The 22,696-nt window shown below is 38.7% G+C and overlaps 1 protein-coding gene across 13 annotated transcripts; it reads left to right on the top strand.

Moving 5' to 3' along the window:
• Positions 1-108: 108 nt before the first annotated feature.
• Positions 109-22,578, top strand: LOC136435426 (dynamin-1-like protein). 13 transcript variants are annotated; one of them, XM_066428912.1, is made up of 23 exons: positions 109-318; positions 4,329-4,386; positions 4,713-4,799; positions 5,587-5,613; positions 6,141-6,190; positions 6,530-6,601; positions 6,968-7,054; positions 7,440-7,602; positions 8,183-8,436; positions 8,870-8,983; positions 9,455-9,546; positions 9,825-9,945; positions 10,550-10,696; positions 11,179-11,268; positions 12,114-12,212; positions 12,654-12,746; positions 13,380-13,454; positions 14,671-14,736; positions 15,371-15,589; positions 18,643-18,700; positions 19,017-19,068; positions 19,422-19,581; positions 20,423-22,578. In XM_066428912.1, exons 1-23 carry the CDS (start codon positions 217-219, stop codon positions 20,477-20,479), a joined length of 2,343 nt encoding a protein of 780 aa, XP_066285009.1. In that variant the 5' UTR covers positions 109-216; the 3' UTR covers positions 20,480-22,578. The 13 variants fall into 13 exon arrangements, with proteins under 13 accessions (XP_066285009.1, XP_066285014.1, XP_066285011.1 ...); XM_066428917.1 differs by lacking the exon at positions 14,671-14,736 and adding an exon at positions 13,987-14,016; XM_066428914.1 differs by lacking the exon at positions 12,114-12,212 and adding an exon at positions 11,950-12,048.
• Positions 22,579-22,696: the final 118 nt, after the last annotated feature.

Below are 22,696 nucleotides of genomic sequence, written 5' to 3'. Positions count from 1 at the left end.
TAGCTGTTTTGAAGCTCTCCCGCCATGAAAACACCTGGCTCCTAACCCGGAAGCAGTGTGTAAATCACCGGAAGTCCTTTTCATGTCAAGGTCAGGGCGCCTGCGTACTAAGCTCCTTCAAAATTTCGCCATTTTGCAGAGAAAACGGGAACTGCCTTCCTGTTGCAGAAGCGGTTTTACGGTTTTGTCAGCCGATTTGCCGTCCTTAGCGTGGCGATGGAGGCTCTCATCCCCGTGATAAACAAGCTGCAGGATGTGTTCAACACCGTGGGGACAGATTCCATCCAGCTACCGCAGATTGTGGTGATCGGCACGCAGGTAAAAACCGTTGACCTGACCGGGGCGGGCCGGTAAAACTCAAGGCCCTCCCTCCTCTTGCTCTTCTTCTATCATTCAAAACTATATATGTGACCTTCGAAATACAAATATCTTTATGTAACAAATCATTAAGGTAAAGTAGTTAAGAACACTATCATTTATGACTTATCTGTTTTTTCCACAAAGAAAGGGAAAGTATAATATGCTAGAAGTCAATTTTTTGTCATTAAATTTAGAATAACAGATTATTTTGCGTCGTTAATTATTCAGATTTAATATACTACACTGGTTCGTAAAATTGGGATGAAAGATGTTTAAAAAAAAGAGCAAGAATGGACACGTATCGTTTGAGGCAATTAACGGTACAGACAGCTATAAATATGCAAATTATATTTGTCACCTCCATGTAAATTACTCATTAAAACGTCACATACAAATCATTGGATTTTGCATTAGGAATAGGAATGGGATGGCACCAGATTCATATTAAGAATAAGATATCACATGAAGCATTTTGAGCTTAGAATTGTTTAGACCACATGTAAATTTTGTGTAAAAGTTTAGTCGTAGAGTTGTAACACCATGCTTGCATCAGTGCCAAGTAATGATGATGATGCTGTAAATAGATACGGTTGTAAAAGCATGTAAACAACCAGGTGAGTAATGGCCCAGCACATGTTAAGATGAAAAATCATACTACTGTCTGGCTATTTTCATGATAGGGGTGCTTGACGGAAAAATGGGCACATAGATGATAGAAAACGTTACGATTTTCCACTCCAACATCTGCTTGGAGATTAGAATCTCGTTCAATCCATGACTTTTATTTTACCAGAAGGTATCATATAATGATGAAGTCAAGAGCGGACATTGGTCCACATGGCACAGATGTGGTAATGTGAGCATGAAAGGTCAGAAAATGTCTGCCAACCAAAACTGGCAAAAGGTCAAAGATGATGAATTGTGGGCACAGAAGGTTTCATACTGTAGATCATGAAACTTCCGTGGTGGTTTCATTTACAAGGTTTTTCTCAGTGGTTACTTAAGTTACAGCACCACAAATACACCTTTTATACTGTGCTACCGCAGAATTGTCCAACCTCAAATTAACGCAGTGAAAACCTTCTTTCCCCTCCAACCGGGAAATCAAATAGATTCAAACGAAAATGAATGAATTTACTAGTGCTGTAGTTAGGGACCACGTCTAATTGCAGATGATCATACAATTGACTTTTTACACCTTGTACTATAACTATTGATTTGTCAGTGTCCTTTTTCTGGCACTCTTTCAGTTCCAATTCAATGACACTCATACTATGTATGTGACCTTTAGGCTAGCAGACTATGGTGTTTGGCAACTTGTGAAACCGGTATCAGATAATCTGTCTATTCCCCTGTACCTAATACGGTACTTCTAATCTAACATACAGCTGTGTCTGTGACAATGTCTCTCACTAGTTAGTTTAGACCATGTATTCCTGTTTCAGTCTTTGACAGTAGATTGGTTAAATGATATTTTCCTGGCTTTGTTTTGTTTTCCAAAATGCAATACCAATCGAACAAACTGATAATTGTGATGGGCATAAGTTACATGATTGTATACATTCTGAAAAGAGGATTAGATTAGGAATGATGAAGACCTGACGTCTGTACTAGTCTTACAATGATATACTAGTTCTATAGTCCATCTACTTCTTGTAATGTGTCATCCTCAACTGAGATGAAGCATGTTGATTTTTCAACTAGCTAATGTTTGTGCAATTCACAATGGGGTAATGTGTTCTTTTATCATCTTATTCTAAGCCTCGTTTTACTCACCTTTACACACATTGTATTAGTTGTCCAACATCATTTATTTAGCCTTCTAGTTCTACTAGTTCTAGGTCAGTAAACTAGGGATCTAGTGGCTGACCCTGGTATTGATTTTTCCAGTCCTGATGACATGCCTCGGCCCGTTGTAGGGTCACATTGCTATCACAATGTTGAACCATGTATTGATCATGTGAGCAGAAATATGGAAATCCTTATGTACGTTTTACTTTTGTGTTCAATACATTTCAGGAAGTTATTTTACTAATCGAAGACCTTCACTCATGCTGTTTTGTAATCACATTTACAAATAGAAAAGATTTTTCTATTACTTACAAATAGTACAATACACAGCAGATATAAATTGGGTGTGTCTTGACCCAATTACATACAAAGCTTTAGCTTGGACTTGGTGTCAAGTAGATGTCATCAAAGGAAACTGTATTAAAATAGCTTGTGATGTATGTACATGTACATATCTACTCATAACAGACATAAGTGAGCCCTGCTAGTGTCAGGTTTTGAGATAAATGTGACTTTTAGATAGGCCCAATCTTGGCAAACCCTTTCAAGGTAATTGTGTGTAAGATCAGAGGTGAGAAAGCCATGCTTACCAGACAGTGTAACAACATAACAGCCAGGTTTTCACAATCAGAGTCATGCTAGATTTCAGACAATATACAAACAGAAAGTAAATGTACTAAATATGAATATTCTGGGTCCATAATGATAAAGTAAGCACACAAGGACTATTATATTATCGAAAGATATAACACCAATTTATCCAAAAATTCACAACTGAAGCATATTTTTCCCAGTAGTTGTGATTTACAGACAATGTATATTTTACCTTTAAAGACGTATGCGTATTTATATTCCCCTTCCAGTGGGAAGGGGGATATATTGTTTTTGCTTGCCTATTCTTCTTCTTCTTTCTTCTTCTTCTTCTTTCTTCTTCTTCTGCCAAAAACCAAGTAGATGTGCGGTGGTAGCTCTACTAATGGTATTGCAGAAAGTTATATTGTACCTTATGTTACAATGTACGGATGTTATATTTGAGATGTAGGTACCTATAAGAAAGGTGAATACACCTGACAATAAATTATGCTAATGAGGACCTCATTTGCATAATTTATGCTGAAACTTGTATTTCCCTTACCGTTAAAGCTACAGATGTCATATTTGAGATGTAGGTACCTCTGGGAAAGGTGAACACACCTGGACATAAATTATGCTAATGAGGACCTTATTTGCATAATTTATGCATAAAGTTGTATTTCCTTTACCGTAAAAGCTACAGATGTCATATTTAAGATGTAGGTAATTTTAGGAAAGGTGAACACACCTGGACATAAATTATGCTAATGAGGACCTCATTTGCATAATTCATCCATAAACTTGTATTTCCCTTACCGTAAAAGCTACAGATGTCATATTTGAGATGTAGGTACCTTTGGGAAAGGTGAACACACCTGGACATAAATTATGCTAATGATGACCTTATTTGCATAATTTATGCATAAAGTTGTATTTCCTTTACCGTAAAAGCTACAGATGTCATATTTGAGATGTAGGTAATTTTAGGAAATGTGAACACACCTGGACATAAATTATGCTAATGAGGACCTCATTTGCATAATTAATCCATAAACTTGTATTTCCCTTACCGTGAAAGCTGCGGATGTCATATTTGAGATGTAGGTACCATTACGAAGGGTCACACAACCTGGCCATAAATTATGCTAATGAGGGCCTTGTTTGCATAATTTATGCATATCCCTTACCGTAAAGGCTATGGATGCCATATTTGAGATGTAGGTACCTTTAGGAGAGGTGAACACACCTGTATATAAATTATGCTAATGCGGACCTCATTTGCATAATTTATGCATAAACTTGTTATATGTATGTTCTGTCAGTAGTCATGACACTTATATTATCTAGCCCTCATTTAACAATATCTGCACCATTTCTTTCCCAATGGTTATGAAGTACCTTTACTACACATACAGACTACGAAGCATAGTGATAATCGCATTGTACATCCATAGGGTACAGATTCTCCCCACTAACGAGCATTGATCTGTGATAATTAGATCTTGGGCACAACCAATGGCAAGTGAGAATGGTGTGCCAATAGTCTTGATGTGTTCATGTAGTGAACTAACATGATGTGTTTGTTTTTATGTTGTGTTGTACAGAGCAGTGGGAAGAGTTCAGTGTTGGAAAGCCTGGTGGGGAGAGACTTCCTGCCCAGAGGTAGGTCATATGATGTCCATTTATATGTGTATAGGTAGTGCATGAGAAATTATACTATATTTATAGTAACTCTTTGTAAGGCTGTTAAGGGAGGGCAAATGTATTATATTGAACAAAACCATAGCTACTACATGTAGTACACGTCTGCTAACTCTATTGGTGCTGTTTTAAATTTTTTGTTTTTCTAATTTGCTATTACTAGATTGTGTTTTTTTTTTAGGTGTAGGTATCGAATGTCACCGTGAACTTGATATATCATATGCAGTTGTGTAGAATGATAGAAAGGAGCATCACTATAACTGTTGTGCTTGTTATCTTGATGGCAGGTACCGGGATAGTGACCAGACGACCCCTCGTGCTACAGCTTGTTCACGTCAACTCAGAAGAAAAGAAGAGACCTTCAGAAGATGAAGGTAAGGAATGCAATGTAGAATTCCAAAATTTTAAAACGGTCCCTTCTATACAGATGCAAACCATGTTTACATGTACCTTGTACCAGCTCTGTTCAACTGAACACAAGTGTCAAGCCAGAAGACTGTTCAAAAACTGTTCTTTCATACCTCTTTAGTTTCTTATAATTGTTGACACTTCTTTCGACTCTTAAAGATATGGGATTAACTGATTAAAACATTTAAAGAACATATCCTTGTGTTTTCTTGTATCTTCCTTTACTAGATTAGATAATTCTTCATGTTGTTGATGCCTTTCTCTTCTTCCTTTTTACACAAAGTGACCTTTCCCTGGTTTGCTATGTACATATGTAGTTGCTTTTATGTGTCTGGAATTTGGTAGCCTGGTATCCGTTCTTTTCTAGCTCCGGGTCGCTCGTCTGATCGCTTCCGGGCCGTATAGTGTGGCATCCTTGGCATTCGAATTCGCAGCTGTTTGCAAGAGCTCTAATTGGCGTTGAGTCACAAAGTCCTCTGTAATGGCATTGTGACTGGTTTCTAGGAAGCATTTTGAAGATCAATCCCTGTTACACTGCTTCAGGGAAATATTACGTACATTCCTGTGCCAGACTAATGTGGCCTGGGGGAAAGCGATCAGAGGAGAGGAGAGCTGGAGCTAGAATAGGATGGATACCAGGCTAGTGGTCTCTGGATTAAGGACCAAATTTCATGCACATGTTACATGACAGAAACAGCCTATGTTCCCCCTGTAACCATTAATGTTTCCCTCTCTTACATTGAACCCACCCAGATGGAGGGCATAAACAGGAAATAAAAGGTGTTTCTTAGTAGTTCACTTTCTCCCTGTGCACTGTTCTTGTCCTTCCACTCATTGTCTACGTGTTTCTACCCATTCCTTTCTTTCTGTCTATCGCTTCAGTTACTTCTGTTTATGTAATGGAAAATGGACTTAAATTGTTGAAAGAATTAATCCATGGCTTCTTTGTTGTTGTTTTTTTAAACCAGTTTTATGAAATTTTGTTTTGCCAATCAGAAATGAAGATGTAACTTGTTCTCTGTTTTTTTCACTTTTGTGTTAAACTTTAAGATATTTTGTTTTTTTCATAATTATATAACTAAAACTAAGTTTGATTTTACTTTTCATACTGTTCTTTGTTGATTTTCTGTGTGGATCTGTTTCTAATCATTTAAATAATCATCAATGTAACTCGAAAAAAATGATTGTGACATAAATGATGAAGAAAATGGTGATACCTGTAGTGTGGCTATATTGTGCTATGACAGTTATCAGTGTAATAGTTATGTAATGCAGATATGTATTCTTCTTTGTACTGTTTTACATAGAACATGCACATGTGGAAGAATGGGGAAAGTTTCTACATACAAAAAACAAGGTGAGAAACCCAATGTAAATCTAAGTATTGTGTATCTTCACTTATGAATCGGTGATGATCTGTAGCAGTGAAACTTGTGAATCGGTATGCATAAATTTGATAAATTTTCTGCATGTCTGGTATATTATTTTTAAAAGCTTAACAAGCAGTTTTTTGCTGCACGAAATGTATACTTTAGATGGTTAACATGATGCTAAAGTTTTGGCTTGTACTACACATTGTTCTATTTTTGCAGATAGAATTTTTACTGTATGGGAAAATGATAATGCATTGGCTACATGTATCTACATGTAATGGTATGTGTGAACATTACAAATGGTACTCATTATATCATTACAGGTCTACACAGACTTCGATGAGATTAGACAAGAGATTGAGAACGAGACAGACAGAGTCACTGGAACCAATAAGGTAGGACTTTATTGTGTTTGAATCGGACCCTCATTATTGTTACAAATTTGAACCAACTTTTAAAGAGAACATCTATGTTACTGTAAATGCATTTTAAGTTCGGGTGGTTTGTATTTCGCGCTATGGCAAAAATGGAGTGTTTGCGGTGGTTTTAAGTTTGCAGCAGCACTATAGCAACATACTGCTACAGTATTGGACAATGATGTTCGCGGTGGTTTTAAGGTCGCGTCGAATCGGCAAAGCAAAAAACGTGAACATAAAACCACCGCGAATATTTCTGCATTTACAGTATACAACAACCTATGTACTAGTATAAATGGAAATTATGCAAATGATGATCGGCGCACTGTTCTTTCTTTTCCCCAGGGTATCATTGATGATGCCATCCACCTGAAGATCTACTCACCCAAAGTACTCAACCTCACCTTAGTTGACCTACCTGGCATCACAAAGGTAATCAGATTTAAAGAAAAACTAATTAGAATTAGGCTTGTAGGCAAGTTGTGTCAGGAAATTTGCCAACAAGAATTGCAGGTAATATTGCAGAATGCATCTTTAAGTGCATCAGATCACTCCCAATACTTCTTGTTGTATTGAAATGTGACACTAGATGACAGAGAATGCTTCTAGAGTACTTCAAGCGTCAAACCTCTACACGTAAAATACACTTATCGAGAAGAGTAGGGGTGACCCGGTGTGCTTGGCCATAAAAGCGAGCTGTAGCGAAGCCGCATTGCACTACCACTAGCTACTTGTAAAAGCATCATGTTTCACCTCAAATGACGATGCCTTGAAACGAAAACAACAGCATTTTTTAACAAGTGTTTTTATTTCCCAGGTTCCTGTAGGGGACCAGCCCCCTGACATCGAGGTACAGATCAGAGAGATGTGTCTGCGCTACATTGCCAACCCCAACTCCATCATCCTGGCCGTCACCTCCGCCAACACCGACATGGCCACGTCCGAGGCGCTCAAGTTCGCCAAGGAGGTGGATCCTGACGGTCAGTCCTGTTTATTTATTTGTTTCATAAAGATTGGTTACTGCAAATCACTTTATCTTCACTTAGGCAAAATTTCATGATGTCAGGAAAATGGACATTTTCACTGAACTTTAACTTCACGGTGGCGGCAATTGATTTACAGAACGGATGTGTGAAAAAATCATAAATGATAACAACAGTTTTTTTCGCGGTGATGATAAGTTCACGGTACAGAGGTGACCGTGGAAACAGTGACCATAAAGTTACACTTTGAAAGAAACAAGAATTACAGTATACACTGCTAGGTTTTAAAAAATCTGAGCCTATATGACTGGTGTTTTATCGTTAAGAAACTCTTGGTAATGAATTTGTAGATATGTTAGATAACATAAGCAAAGCAGTACGGGTGATTATGTCATAGGATGTATGGTAACCTGATTGGGGGGTGAAGTCTGCCATCTCTGATTGCCTTGTATCCATTTTCCATCAGTTACATCAAAGCATTATAGTAACTAACCAATAGAAAACACAGTACACTGATACAGACAGATGTACAAGATTGCTTCATTCAACTTACAAAAGCCTTAATCTTTTTTCCTAGGACGTCGTACGCTAGCGGTCATCACCAAACTGGACCTGATGGACGCTGGCACGGATGCCCACGACGTCCTGATGGGACGGGTCATACCAGTCAAGCTGGGCATCATCGGTGTGGTCAACCGCAGCCAGATGGACATCAACAAGAGAAAACCCATCGAGGAGGCCATGAAGGACGAGGCAGCCTTCCTGCAGAGGAAATACCCGTCACTAGCTAGTAGAAATGGTACCTTACATCTGGCCAGGACTCTCAACAGAGTAAGTCTGGGACTGTCCATTTGGGGGAACCAAGGTCCAAAGGAAAATGTTTTACCCTGAAATGATACAAGTAACATTGATCTTTACTATACAAATGCTTTTCTTAAAAATAAAATGTCTGATTTTACGCTATTTTAGGACGATTTCCTACGGAGTACAAAAGTTATTTGGATAGATCTCCCACGGGATTTAGATTCCTGTTACATGTACCTGCAATTTGAAGCCAAGCTGATACAAGGATTGATAATTATGATGATGATTGTTTTAAAAATCCAGGACCCATATCTTTCCCAAAATTTAGCCACTTGTTCTTCGCTACAAAGAAATAACTTTTACTTAAAATATTGATGTTTATTTAAAACTGGTTGGGGGACATTGTGGCTTTCAAAAACATGATATCTTTAACAGATGTTGCATTGTCTTGTCGCCATAGTTACTGATGCACCACATCCGTGACTGTCTGCCTGACCTGAAGACCAGGATCAATGTCATGGCCTCACAGTTCCAGCAGCTCCTCAACTCCTTCGGGGAACCTGTGGACGACAAGGTCTGGGTCATCTCTGTGTTTTTTAGTTCTCCCACTAATAGAACATATAGAACCCTCTGTTCCATTTCGAACACCTCTGGTTTCAGAGCCAAAAAAGCTCAACAGAAGACAGCCAAGTGGAGGCGGACATTTTTGTCTGTCAAGCGCTGTTTTTGACGGAGGTGTTCGGGACGGGGCTTATGGTGTTTGCCTGGATCAGTCCATCATAGTAGCGCACATGCAAACTGGAGAACCTAGGGGCACTCTGAGTCACTCTGTGTGTGCAAAATGGAGTGAATACAGTCATGTAGTGCAGTTATACAAGTTGCGTGCATGCCCATTTATTTCTACATGCTTAAGAGGGATTGGAACAATCAACATTTATGTGTCCAACATTTACCCTTAAATTTCACTCAGATATGGACCTGGTAAGGCATTTATACATTGTATGCAGTGATTAAAGTATTGCTGTACTGGTTCTTATGTTTACAGGGAACAACACTGCTACAGATCATCACTAAGTTTGCTGCCCAATACTGTAACACCATTGAGGGAACAGCCAGAAACATAGAGACGACAGAACTGTGAGTTATACTTAAAGAAGAGATACAGATTTTCTTTGGTGTGTCTTAAAATCGATAGACGAATACAAAAAAAGTGATTGATTTAATTTTTGATAAGATCTTTTTGAAAAAAAATTTGGTTCAATAAATACCTGGCATTTTATATTTGTTAGACCCGTATGTAAAATTGTTGTTTTTTGTCAGTTATTTTGGGATACTACAGGTTTCTATGCTGTTGATGTGTGTTTCTGTGCAAATAGAAAGCCTGAAACACACCTGTCTCTTGACCCTCTCTCTAGCTGTGGTGGTGCGAGAATATGTTACATCTTCCACGAGACGTTCGGCCGCACGCTGGACTCCATCGAGCCACTGGGAGGGCTATCACAACTGGACATCCTCACAGCCATTAGGAACGCTACGGTAAGTGCTACTACATTTCCAGAAAAGTAAATGTTGACATTTTTGGAGTGGTTTAATGTTCGCGGTTTTCAAGGGATCTTTTCACTGCGAACTCGAATACACAGTGAATATGCGTGTTCTGTCTTCTGCCTGCCTATCCTCTTGAATCAAGTGCAAACTAAAACCCACCACAAACACTCTATTTTCTCCCTGCCATGAAATTCGAATCCCTGTGAAATCCATGTACAGTAACTTACAGAGATTTCTACCACATTGATAAGAAAGTTGCTGTCCTTATGCATTTTGTAACAACACAACTAAAATTGATTTCTATGACACATTTCACACAGTTAGAGTAAGGTTTATCAAAATAACATTTTGTACATGGTAGAGAAAAAATATTCTGAGCTTTTTGACATTTTGCACGTTAGCACGGCAGCATTATATATTCAGAACTGTATATATGATATTTTCAGAAATATGGATTCTGAATTTAGGCAGGAATTTTTCCAACCTGTTATGTTCTTTGATACCCCAAACATGCTGTCACCTGCCTTTCACCCCCAGGAAAGGAAGTTTTGGATTGGTCCTGACAAGGGGTAAATTATTTTCCGCCATTTTGTAGGGGCCACGGCCGGCGCTGTTCGTGCCGGAGGTGTCGTTTGAGCTGCTGGTGAAGAAGCAGATCCGCCGTCTGGAGGAGCCGAGTCTGCGCTGTGTGGAACTGGTACACGAGGAGATGCAGAGAATTATCAACCACTGTGGAACACAGGTCAGTCATAAACATCTTTTTTTGGCAACATCTCAGGGGCAAGGCCATTAGTATATTGTACTGGTAGTGATTGCGTTTCCAAATATTCTAAAAATTTCACCAATAAATGCATTCCTAGGGAATCAGTTTTTGGTAACACCTTATTAATTCTTTTTTTTTTTGATAAAGACATTATTCAAGACATGTTCCAGTCTTTGAAATGATCAATCCAAAAGTTGTAGATACCATCCTACATAAAAACCAGATTTGAACAGTATTCATGTATACAATTTCATCAGAGGAAAAGGCAATCATAGAACATCTTTTATGGGAAACAAGAAGCAGGCAATATCTTATTTTCCCGATGATGTCTAACTTGAAGATCTGTTGAAAGGTGTATTAATACAATGTAAATCCAAGCTAAGTTAATGTCCATTCAGATGTATGATGATGATTTGTGTTGTGTGGTATCTAAATGTGTGTTTACCACTTTTGTTGTTCAGGAGTTGCTGAGATTCCCCCGGCTCCATGATAGAACAGTGGAGGTCGTCACAAACCTGCTCAGAAAAAGGCTACCAGTCACAAACTCCATGGTCAGTACTGGCACCTTCTAACTTGTAACAAATAAACAATCAAAAACTTGTAAAAATACACAGTCAAGTACTAAATGTACTATAAGGACAGTACAAGTAACAGAATAACAATTTCCTAATAATTTCTTTTTACCTCAAGAAATTAGACGGTAACTGTTTACTGCATGTGCTAATAGTGCGGAACGATGTGGTTGTCGTAGACTGGATTGTATAGATATTTACAATTTCCTAAATGAGGCAGAGCTAAGTATAGATTTGAGACAATTAAAGAATTGTGTTGTGAAAATGTGCATTTGAGTAAGTGGTTTTTTGGTTGCATTAGCAGTTGGGTGACGTCTTACACATCAATTTGTCTCTAACTTTACCTTCTCACAGAGCCATGTGGATTTTGTTACACCTGTAATAATCACACATCAATCTTAACTTCTAATTCGTTCACATATAAAAAACCAAACTGTTTGACACATTCAGATCTTGCTAGCCACAAAGCTAACTGTTTTGTGTGTATTGAATTTGGGCATACTGAATGAGAAAATAACAGAAACCATTCCTCCCATTTGTTTAGAGTGGACTGACTGTTCTATGCTCTGTAACAGTAACTTCACTATGTCTACATGTGTTGGACTGCCACAACTTTCCTGCATACATGTATAGGCACATGGTATACCGTTCTGTTCACAGGTTGAGAACCTAGTAGGTATCGAGCTGTCCTACATCAACACCAAACACCCCGACTTCGCAGACGCCAGCCTCATCTCGGCGCTCGTCAGCAGCCAGGAGGTACGACGCATGTTTAACGCGTTGACGAGTTTCTCTTTTGTCTCCTTGCCCTCTCCACACCCCAGGTTGAGAACATAGTACAAATAGAGCTTGCATACGTCAACACCAAACATCCCGACTTTGCAGACGCCAGCATGGTCTCAGCGCTGGTTAACTCCAAAGAGGTATGGTCTCTGCTTGGTGTTCTGTGGTCTCCTGTTGGTGTTCAGTCACACTAATGTTTTCTGCAGTTGCATTAGAAATGGATCTTACAAGAACTTATTTTTGTGTGATAAATATTTCTTGCATATGTAATGCTGTGAAGCATGTGATTTTTTACCTGGTCTATACCATCAGTGTAGTGAAATGGTCGAAGGAAGAAATTACTGTAAGTTCATTTATTTTTGCTGTGGTATTATTTCAGTATTTTCAAAAAGAGAAAGCAAGGTTTTCGTTGTGTTTTAAACTTGCGGTTGAAACAATTCTCTAGTACAGAGGTAATTTTTGCGATGTCATGATTTTGCGGTGGAGAATTCACCGTGGAAAATAAAGCCACAGCAAAAGTTTCAAGATTTACAGTAGTGGTGTACTGTTGGATGGGATTGATGTTGTAATATCGTCAACAGGAACTCCGAAGGCAGCAGCGGAACCGATCTGTTGGTCCAGGCGACCACGGTTTCCACTCCGTCACAGCGTCAGGCGACAAACCTGCTGCAAAGGTAGGACCACGGGAATGCATCAGACATGTTAATATGACTGACAAAGAAACTGTGTACATATATGTGTGCATGACTGGTCTTGTACATTGTGCTGCTTGTCTGTGTGTTATGGCATAGGGTGTCTTGTTGTCTTGCTGTATTCTTGCCTCATGAAATTTTCATCTTTTACGTTCTGTGCTCCCCTCCACCCCCCAACATGGCAGTTATGTTTTTTGATAATCGTTTTCAAGGAGGGGCACAAACATTTTGTTAAAGGACAGAGAATTTGTAGTATTTCAACATCATCATATCATGGAGTAACAGGAAGACAGAATATAGATAAATCATGCTGTATTATTTCATAAAATGATGATTATATTTCCATGATGAACGGAAAGCAGACTACCAGGCCAGCATGGTTATATGCATGTTAAGAAGCCCACAAATGTACAATATATATTAAGTTCCTAAAAACTGTAACTAAAGTAGCTTTTCTCCTTTCCTACTAATCTTCCCTAAGTTTTGTATCCTTTTGCTATTCTGTTCTTTTACAAAATGTACTAACTTCAAAGTGCTAACCCTCTTGTAGCTTAGAAGGCTAAGTTTTCAAACCGGATTAACTTTTCGTTCACGCTGCTTGTCTGGGCCAATCAGACTCAGTCGAAGATTCTGACCAAAGTCGGTCTGAACCAGGAGAACTGGAGCGCGCCCGTGTCCCCCGCACCTACGGTCAGTCGTGTAGATTTCCTAGCCGTGTGTCATCTCTGCGCAGTCCTTTTCATTCCTCCATTTTCCGAGTGAGAGAAAAGAAGACAGAAAAGAGAATATGAAGAAATGCAGAGTTTTGCTAGCGTTTTTTGGCGATGCCTCGGGGGAGGAATTTTGTTTAATCCAGTAAAATCTATTATATTTCTCTCCATAAAAGTAACCATGAGATAAAGGTTAACTGTTTTTTGTAATGTTAACACTGTATCTTCAGAATGCTAAAGCTGCTATTCAATAATTTCTTTCATCAAAGTTAAGTTACAATTTTTACAAATTCTCTCTTATAGGTTTTATTGCCCTACTTTCATTTTCAGAAACTAAGAAGTTTTTTAAACCGATTTTCCCATTTGATGAAACCCATGATAAAGACTTCTATCTGATCATTTTATCTTCTCAGTAATAAAGTTATTACCATATAGAATGTCTGAGGAATTCTTCTTCTATCTCTGGGTTTGACTCTCATGGTTTGTTTTCTCCTCCTGTTTGATGCCTTGAGGACCGGGAACATCTCTCCCTCCACCTCAAGGTGCTTCTGGACAGTAGTCAAGTTGGTTTTGCTGTTGAAGCTCCATCCATGTTCTGATTTGTCCAACCATACCATTCCTCTAACTCTAAGTCCTCAAGCCATGGCCATATTTCCCCCTCAATGCTTTCTTGTTACATTTAAGCCAAGGACTTTGTGAAGAGTTTATACAGACATATTCACATGTAGAAGACCTTTAAGAAGTACATATTTGCCAGTTTTCCTGTTTAGAAAAAATCTAAGGTTATCAATTCTCTGGTGTCTTTGAGTTTAACAATCTTATTTCAAGTTGTAATGATCTTGTCAGATAATGTCACAGTCCTATTTGTTATATAATGGAATATTTTTCTCTGTAAGAATCTTTCATAAGTTTTTTTATATTTTTCTGAGAGAAAAATAGTGCGATTTAAAAGGGTTAAGGAATTATATTCTCATCCTAAGGTTTTCAGCAAGGCTGCATAATTCCATTTAGTAAAAGGTCTTCGATAAATTCCTGTTCCTGAAAGCCACTTAGGAGAAGAAAAAAAAATTTGCATGAGTTCTTAGGGTCTTGGAAAAATGTTTTTTTTCCTTCCATTAAAGACAAATATAGGTTGCTGTCACTAGTACTTAAACAGTTGGTAGAAACACTTCTATTGGTTGTTTATTTATCTGCAGTCTCCAGACAGTATATATGGTACATCCCACATGAGATCACAATCCAGGACATCCACAGGCTCCAGGGTGAATCCATCTCATATTCCACACCACTTCCCACTCCCACTGTCTCTGCTTTCCATGTTTCAGTCTCTCGCATCTGCTTTTCAAAAACCCCTGTCTGTACTAGATTAGTTGTGGTTCTCTCCTGTATGTAGTTAGACATTAAATATACATTTGAAGAAATAAAAGTCTAAATGTAATTGTTAAACCCAGGCTAGTCGAAGCAAAGCATTCCCAGGTTTGTAAAAGATATCAAAATTTAAAATTTGTAAAATGTTATTTGTAATTTGTGCTATTGTAGGATTATTCAGAGCCCATTGTACATAAAATCATTAGCCCAGATATGAATTATAACATTCATAGCTTTACATCCATTGTGTTACATACATGTATCTCATTGGTGTAAATTGTTGGCTTCGTTTTCTAGTAGAATTATGTAAAACCAAAGAATAGTTTTTTGGCAAGACCTCAGGGATGAGGTATTTTTTTTAGTCCCGTAGATTGTCTACGCTACCATACATTGCAAACTTTGCTTTTTATGACAAGAATTAGTGTTTATAATGTACAGTACAAGAATTGACTATGCTACTTAGTATGTACATCTAACCACGTACAAACTTTAACCCTAACATCACACTCAATCTCCTACCACATGCAGCCCCCGCCTGGCCCAGCAACGCAGCCTGATCCGCACAGCGCAAACACCGAGGACAAAATCCTCGGGGCGAGTGCATGGAAGCTGAATAACTGGCTACGCGGCTCAAACCAGTCGTCGGAGAACACGCCCGCCGGCACGCCTCCCCAACAGAACTCACCAATCCACTCACCCAAGACGTCCGTCAGCGTTGGCCCGCATGGCGTTAACCTGCTCGATACTGTAAGCCTTTAACACAATATACTCTTAAACATCTAGGGGGCTAGAGTAACAGTAGTCTCACATTTGGCTTCCCCACAGGAGGTTGCTGTTGGCAAGAGCATGCTGGAAAATTTGTGGGTGAATCCGGTAAGCAAAATTTCGCATTTTTATGCAAGTTCGAAAAAAATGTTACAGCTTGAAAAAAATTTACTTTTTCTGAAGACGTTCACACAGTTCTAATATGTACATTTCAAAAAGGTACATCTGTGCATTGTTGAAGACTTGCAATATAACTTGCATCATGGTACAAAAAATGTTTGAAAAAATGAAAACAGTGCTTTTTGACCATCTGGACTATCTTAGCAGAAAATTTGATAACAAGCATGCTCTTGTCTTCCAACACGTAATCAATCTCACCAAAATCCCAACGGAGGCTTTCATAAGGTACTCCCTAGGCATTATGGGAATGTTGTCCTGTTACAAGAGACTGAGAACTGAAGAGGTTGAAATACAGAAATGCAGTGCTCTCCGTACAGAAATATGTGTTGGACACAATACTAGTTCGGACAATATTGAAGCAAATCAAAGTCATGATAAATTGATACAAATTGAAGCCATGATAGCTGCATGCAACATGCATTGTTTGCATGCAAATGTTTACTGATCTTTATCAACATTAGCGATATGATAAATGAATTTTTTTGGACTATATGTTAGACAGGTGCGTCTAGGAGAGTGCTGCATATGATGTACTTCAACAATGTCCTTGTATGTACAATATGAGGACAAAATAACCCACTCTCTTGCAGCAGCTTGAGCCGGAGGACTCCCCTTCTAAGGTAGCTAGTGGCATTGCTGCAGCAGCCAAGGTGGCAGCAAGAACAGTAAGTCTGCAGACTGCCTGCAGCACATATTCTGGGAGATTGCATGCGGAATACGACATCACTGCAGCTTCTACAAAAGTATTGCAGTGTCTATCTTTGGAATGTGTTTGTCTGTTGATATCATATGAATGGGACATTTGTGTCTTGTTTAATTGTATGTCCTCGATTTTGATCTTGTGTCTGTGTGATGCCAAGGGTGTGTGTCTAGCTGCATCATTATTTTGTTTTTCTTTTTTTGTTTGTTTGTGGAAAAGAACCCTGCATCAGAACAGTTCATGGTATGGTTGGAGGCAACAGATTCTGGGCACATATTTTCAACTGGCCTCAGGCCTCGAAATTAACTTTTTCCCCTACTGTCCCAACATTGTCCCAAAAGTGGATTTCAACTGTCCCGAAAGTGTCCTGAAGTGTCCCAACCAGGGCCAAAGATATGAACTTAGTGTCGGGTCTGCATTCAGTTCCAGAGGTTCATGTTCAGGTTTGGACCTATACTCAAGTCAGGACCTGAGCCCAAGCCAATCTGTGTTAGAATATTTTTTTTTAGTTATATACAAAATTGTGTATTGTAAAATAGAAAATTGCATGAAATTTGAAAAATATAATACATACAAAGGTATATACACTCAGTAGTAAACACAAGTTTCAACAAAGTTAACAACCAGAAATATTGTTAACAACCTGAAATAATGTATTCTAATAGGTTATAAAAGAAAAAGCATAATTCTGCAGAGTTTAAAGACTTCATTGATGCGGTGGCTCTTGGGGAGGTAGAATAAATCCGAAAATGTTTGATTTCTAATCTTGCAGGGCAAGTAAATGAGGTGTGACCATCCCTCTGCTGACCCCCTGTCAGGGGAGCAGACATGTGCCACAGCCTAGCTGGGACAGGCTTTCCTTTCACTATGCTGAGTGATAAATGATGATTGATTTTGAGAAGACTAGTACCACACCAAAAACAGTGGGTGGGACCGGTATACAGTTTCACAAGGGAAGAGCACAGTGGAACTCAGGAGCCCTGATTGTCCCAAATATGTCCCAAATTGATTATTGAGTTGTCCCAGGTCAAATTTTGGTGGCCCCGGGACATAGGGACATAGTTAACTTCGAGCCCTGGGCCTTTTCAATGATATGGTACTTACTAGCCTCTCTGGATGCCTTCTCATGCAGTATATTCTGTTGTTCTAAGCCAACCATGCAGATACCTGAAAACATGGCTGTCCCATGGTTTCTTGTCTCAGCCAGTTGACAATGTGCTCAGTGTAAGATTGTGTGGAGGCTCGGTTACTAACAGCCATTGTTGTGAAGATTTGAATGTCCCTCTGTCCAGTTTCAGCATGTTTTGGCATTTGTGTTTCGCTACCCGAACCACCAGGTTCTCCCTCCTCAGGTACGAGAAGCTGGCTGCAGTACTGTCTAACTCCTCTAGGGGGCATTTCAACCCAGTGCAGTAGCCTAGGGGTTAGAATGTCAGCTTAGAAATTGTAGTCGGAAGGTTTTGGGTTTAAATTCAGGACAGGTCATACCAATGACTTTTAAAATGGTATATACTGCTGTATCTGCTTATCACTGATGAGAAACAGTATTGTAGTTGAACGTGCACCACCACCAGGGCCTGTGTGGCCCAAGAAATGAGGATGGGCACTACCCCCTATACCGCCCAAAAATGTTTTTTTAAAGGATTTTAACAAACTCTAGGGTCATTTGCTGTTCTGGAAAATATAAAATGGGTCTCAAAACCAGTATTTACATTAGATGGCACTGACCCAACAAAAAATAGAACAATAATTTTGAACACTTCCTTTACTTTTTGTAGAGCAATCCCCTATGTACACACTTGCTATGAAATGGATGCTTAAAAAAAGATCAACGGTTGCTCCAACAACCTACACCTGACAAAGTATTCAGCAAAACTGATATGAATGTTTTATAACATTGAAATCTCCCTTAGTTTTAGGGCTGTGAATTTACTAACTCCTTGAATTTGACAAGACAGCTTTGAATGTGAAGATATGGTGAGTTGTCTGCCCTTAATCGTACTGTCAGTCCGCCTGACATGATGATGATGATGATGAATTGTACTGTACAGATTCCTGGATGATGCATCTTTAATTCAGTTACAAATGCTGTACAGTGTTCTAACAATCTTTCCTGAGTAAGTCAGAATTAACACAGCTACGTTGTCCTTTGCAGGCAACTCCCATCTCACGCAAGCTCAGTCCCAGGGAACAGAGAGACTGTGAGGTCATAGGTAAGTGATCATGAATTGATTCCCCAAAAAATTGAACAAATTATGGACACTTCTTAGTATGAAAAGTCATACTTGTGGGAAATTATGTACGTGGCAAGCAGACCTAATAAAATCAAACAAAAATTGTCAACAACGACAACAAATGTGCCTGAATCAGCATATTTTTACATTTAAGGAGGATACTTAAGATAGACAGAGATGTTACTATTAACGTAAATAAAACTGTAATTGTATAAATTGATATAATCCTTTGAAATACTAGTAGTCAGCCAATAGCTCAGTTTGTCAAGAAAGGTTTTTTTTTTTCTCATTTCAGAACGTTTGATCAAGTCCTACTTCCTGATTGTAAGGAAAAACATCCAAGACAGGTATGTACATGTATGATAGTCCTACTTCTTACATTGAAGTGTCTTCTGCTGACTTCAAGTGAGAAAATTAAAGAAGTATTATCAGCATGAAGTTGAAATAAGATGAATCTTGATGGTGAAGCCTTCAAGCTCGCAAGAAAGAATGGCCTATGAAATAAATTTGTGTAGTTCGAAGATTGTTGGATCACAACATTGTGTCCTCCAATGCTGCAAACTATCATCATAGTATCTGATATGTTTAAGACAGTAATTACCTGAAGATTTGTATCCCAGCTTGGTGTTGGATATGTTAATACTACCCTGATTCTGATGCACCTAGTTTGAAAATTTACCCTGATCCTTGACGCCCACAGTGTCCCAAAGGCCATCATGCACTTCCTGGTGAACTTTGTGAAGGACAACCTACAGAGCGAGCTGGTCAGCCAACTCTACAAGACGGACTTCTTCTCGGACCTGCTCCAGGAGTCCGACCAGATCGGCACACGTCGGAAGGAGGCAGCAGAGATGCAGAAGGTAAGTGATGGTTCCTAAACCATGATAGAAGCCTTTCTTAGAACAACTGACAGGTGTGTTGCGCCGAAGGTACCAGAGTTATCAACCAAGGATTGATGTGTTCAAAAATTCGTATTTTCCGAGAACCATAGTCATCAAGTACTGTAGGAGCATCCTCACTAAATAGCTCTAGAGAATGGTGGCAGTCAGATGTGCAAAGACTAGGTGTAACATGCTGTTCAGTGTAATTTAACCAGCTGCTGCCGCGCCGCTATATACTATAGATACAGATACAGAGTATGTGATTTAGTTTGTTTGAAGCCTCTTTGTTAGATAGCTGTTAAGAAACCATGGTCACTGTGATTCTTGTAGTTAGGCTGAGGGATAAGTTGTAAGGAACCACAGGCCTGTTAAGCTGAAGTATAGTTTTACCATTTCAATTTTGATGAACCTTTTATATATACTAAGGCCTCATCTTGCATCCACGCTGTATTGCACAGGAGAGGGAGTCTCAGAGTGTTGATACAGCACAGATACTGTAAATGCAGAAATGTTTGCGGTGGTTTTATGTTTGCGGTTTTTGCGGCGACCGTTTCACCGCAAACTTAAAAACACCGCAAACATTTTTGTCCAATACTGAAGCCGTATGTAGCTATAGCGCTGCCGCAAATTTAAAACCACCGCGAACACTCTATTTTTGCCTTAGCGCGAAATAAAAACCACGCGAACTCAAATGCATTTACATTATACGATTGTATAGTTTGTTCAGAAAAGATTACATCTCTCTATGCAATGGAGGAATAATCTTTTGTTCCAAAGGGAAAGTGTTTTTAGAACGGAAATGTTTTTTTTGTCTCTCCAGGCCCTTCAGAAAGCTGGTCACATCATCAGCGAAATCAGGGAAACCCACGTGTGGTAACCATGCCAACCATGGCTGGGTCATGGACAAGAGAGGTCAACCACTACGATATAGCAAAGAGGGATGTCCAACTTTGGCAGTATTAGTCACGGAGTAGACAGCCATAGAACACTGTGGTACAAACCATATAACTCTTACATACAAGTAGTTCAAGGAAGGGATATGGACAGTGCTTGCAGAATCAAGTTGTAGCATTGTTTGCACCAAAGCTTTGTACATGCCAATTTCAATTTAATGATAATGGTTTCAGCATACAACCAAGGAATTCATAGTCAATGTCAGCTATCATAGCTACATGGGCATTGTAACTACAAAATACAGGCATGAAAGTTTAAGTACAGTATATTCATTGTCTGCTATGGCAACTACTGGACTACACGGGTGAAGATTCAATGCTTGTAAAAATGCTGTTTTTAGAGTCGCTATGGGTTTGACGTGAGGTAATTCGTTATGCAGTTTCTCCCCCAAACGTTTTCTGTACTTAAACAATTAAGTTAAATCGTTTTGACTTTGCATGCCTCATATTAGGATGTCATTTCCCCCCCCCCCATGGATTTGAATTTTTAAAAATTGACTAGTCCTAACAGTTGTAACTGTAGGTCTGTTGTTGTGCTGCTGCTGCTGTTATCTAAGTTTGCCTGCAGCCATTGGTGTATGGGAGCACATTTGATAGAACTGTAAAAAAAAAAGATGTATCGTCAGCTCGTTAAATTATTCCACAGCTTTTCTATCATCTAAGTCTAGGTAGGAAAAATCCTGAATGCAGTTCCAGTGTCTATTGTCAAATTTATTACTGAAAACGTATACATTTATGTAGTTGTTGCAGGCGGAAGTGTTAACTTGCAAGAGATCGGACAACATCTTTCGGTGTGCGAAATCTTGTGAAAGGAACATAAATAGTTGAACAAAAAATTGGAATAAATTATAAAAAAGAGATTTCTTGCTTATTGTGTTCAATTAAGTTGCCCCCTACCCAACACTAATACCAAATGTTAAAGTTATCATCCTTAACAGACAATTTGTTGTAAATGTATATATTATGGTCTCCGATTTCCTTAAAGGTTTCTGTGAAAGTGGCCATGTAAATTTTGTGATGTGACGTTCTTCTGTGTTCATCTGTATGTAAATGTGTGCTGTATGATGTCATCATGATAGAGATAACACGTAAACTCATCATTGTATTCAGTGTCATCAGAGATGTCCAGAGTGAAATGAAAGAATCTGTCCTTTTGTCCATAACTGGAGTTCCAAATACATGTATGGCAACTTTTACTGGACTTGGCAATGCCATAGGCTCCACTGAAGTTGTTTTCACATGTTTAACAACTACATGTAAATGTTGAATTATTACCATTTCTACAATAATTATTGTACATGCTGCCATGAACTAAGCAATGACAATTGCACAACAAAAAAAAGTTATGTTCCAGAAAGAATGTTTGTTTCAGAACCTGCTATAACCATTATTTCCAGCTATGGACATTAGGGCAGTGGTGCTACGATATTCAAAGTGAGTTACCCATCTCTGGCACTACAGTTTTTTGGTGATGCCTCAGGGGTGGAGCCGTTTCCAGTTCTATGCAGATATGGAGACAGGATGAGCCAGTGTGATCAAACTTTCCAATCATTGTGAAAGGACTATAGAATCGAAATTTGTCAGGAATTCAAGATGGCACAGTCCCCATTCAATAGTAGGGCTAGTGTCCTGGAATCTATATGAAATATTACATGTATGAGAAAACTTCACTTGTGAATACATGGTACTTAATACATAACCACCTTTCAAGTGAAATGTGTTATCGACTTTAAGATTTTTTAGAGTGTGACTACAGCAAGGGTTTTCAAATGTGACTGGTGTGAAAGTTTCCCTCTTTAAATTAGACAGGAGGTCTCTTATGTGATAACCCGTATCTGCTGCTGAGCGAATCTGGGACTAAGTAACAAGGGTTTATATGTAAATCTCTGGATGTTACCATTCATTTTGAAGTACAAGTGTAGTTAAGTAGTGATGTTAATGGGTAGTTAAATGTCAATGTATGTTGAATTTCTTTTCAAAGAAAAACAATTGAAGACTTAAGAATAAAGGAGCATATGAAATTACAGAAGTGAGTACAATTTTTATTGTTTTTTTTCCGATTGTAACAATGGCAAAGTAACTTTTCACATGAAAAAATATGTAGTTTGTGACATATTTAGAATGAAAATTTCACATATGTA

Source organism: Branchiostoma lanceolatum, chromosome 5 (assembly GCF_035083965.1).
Source record: "Branchiostoma lanceolatum isolate klBraLanc5 chromosome 5, klBraLanc5.hap2, whole genome shotgun sequence".
Taxonomy (NCBI): domain Eukaryota; kingdom Metazoa; phylum Chordata; class Leptocardii; order Amphioxiformes; family Branchiostomatidae; genus Branchiostoma; species Branchiostoma lanceolatum.
This window is presented reverse-complemented; position numbering and strand designations above follow the sequence as displayed.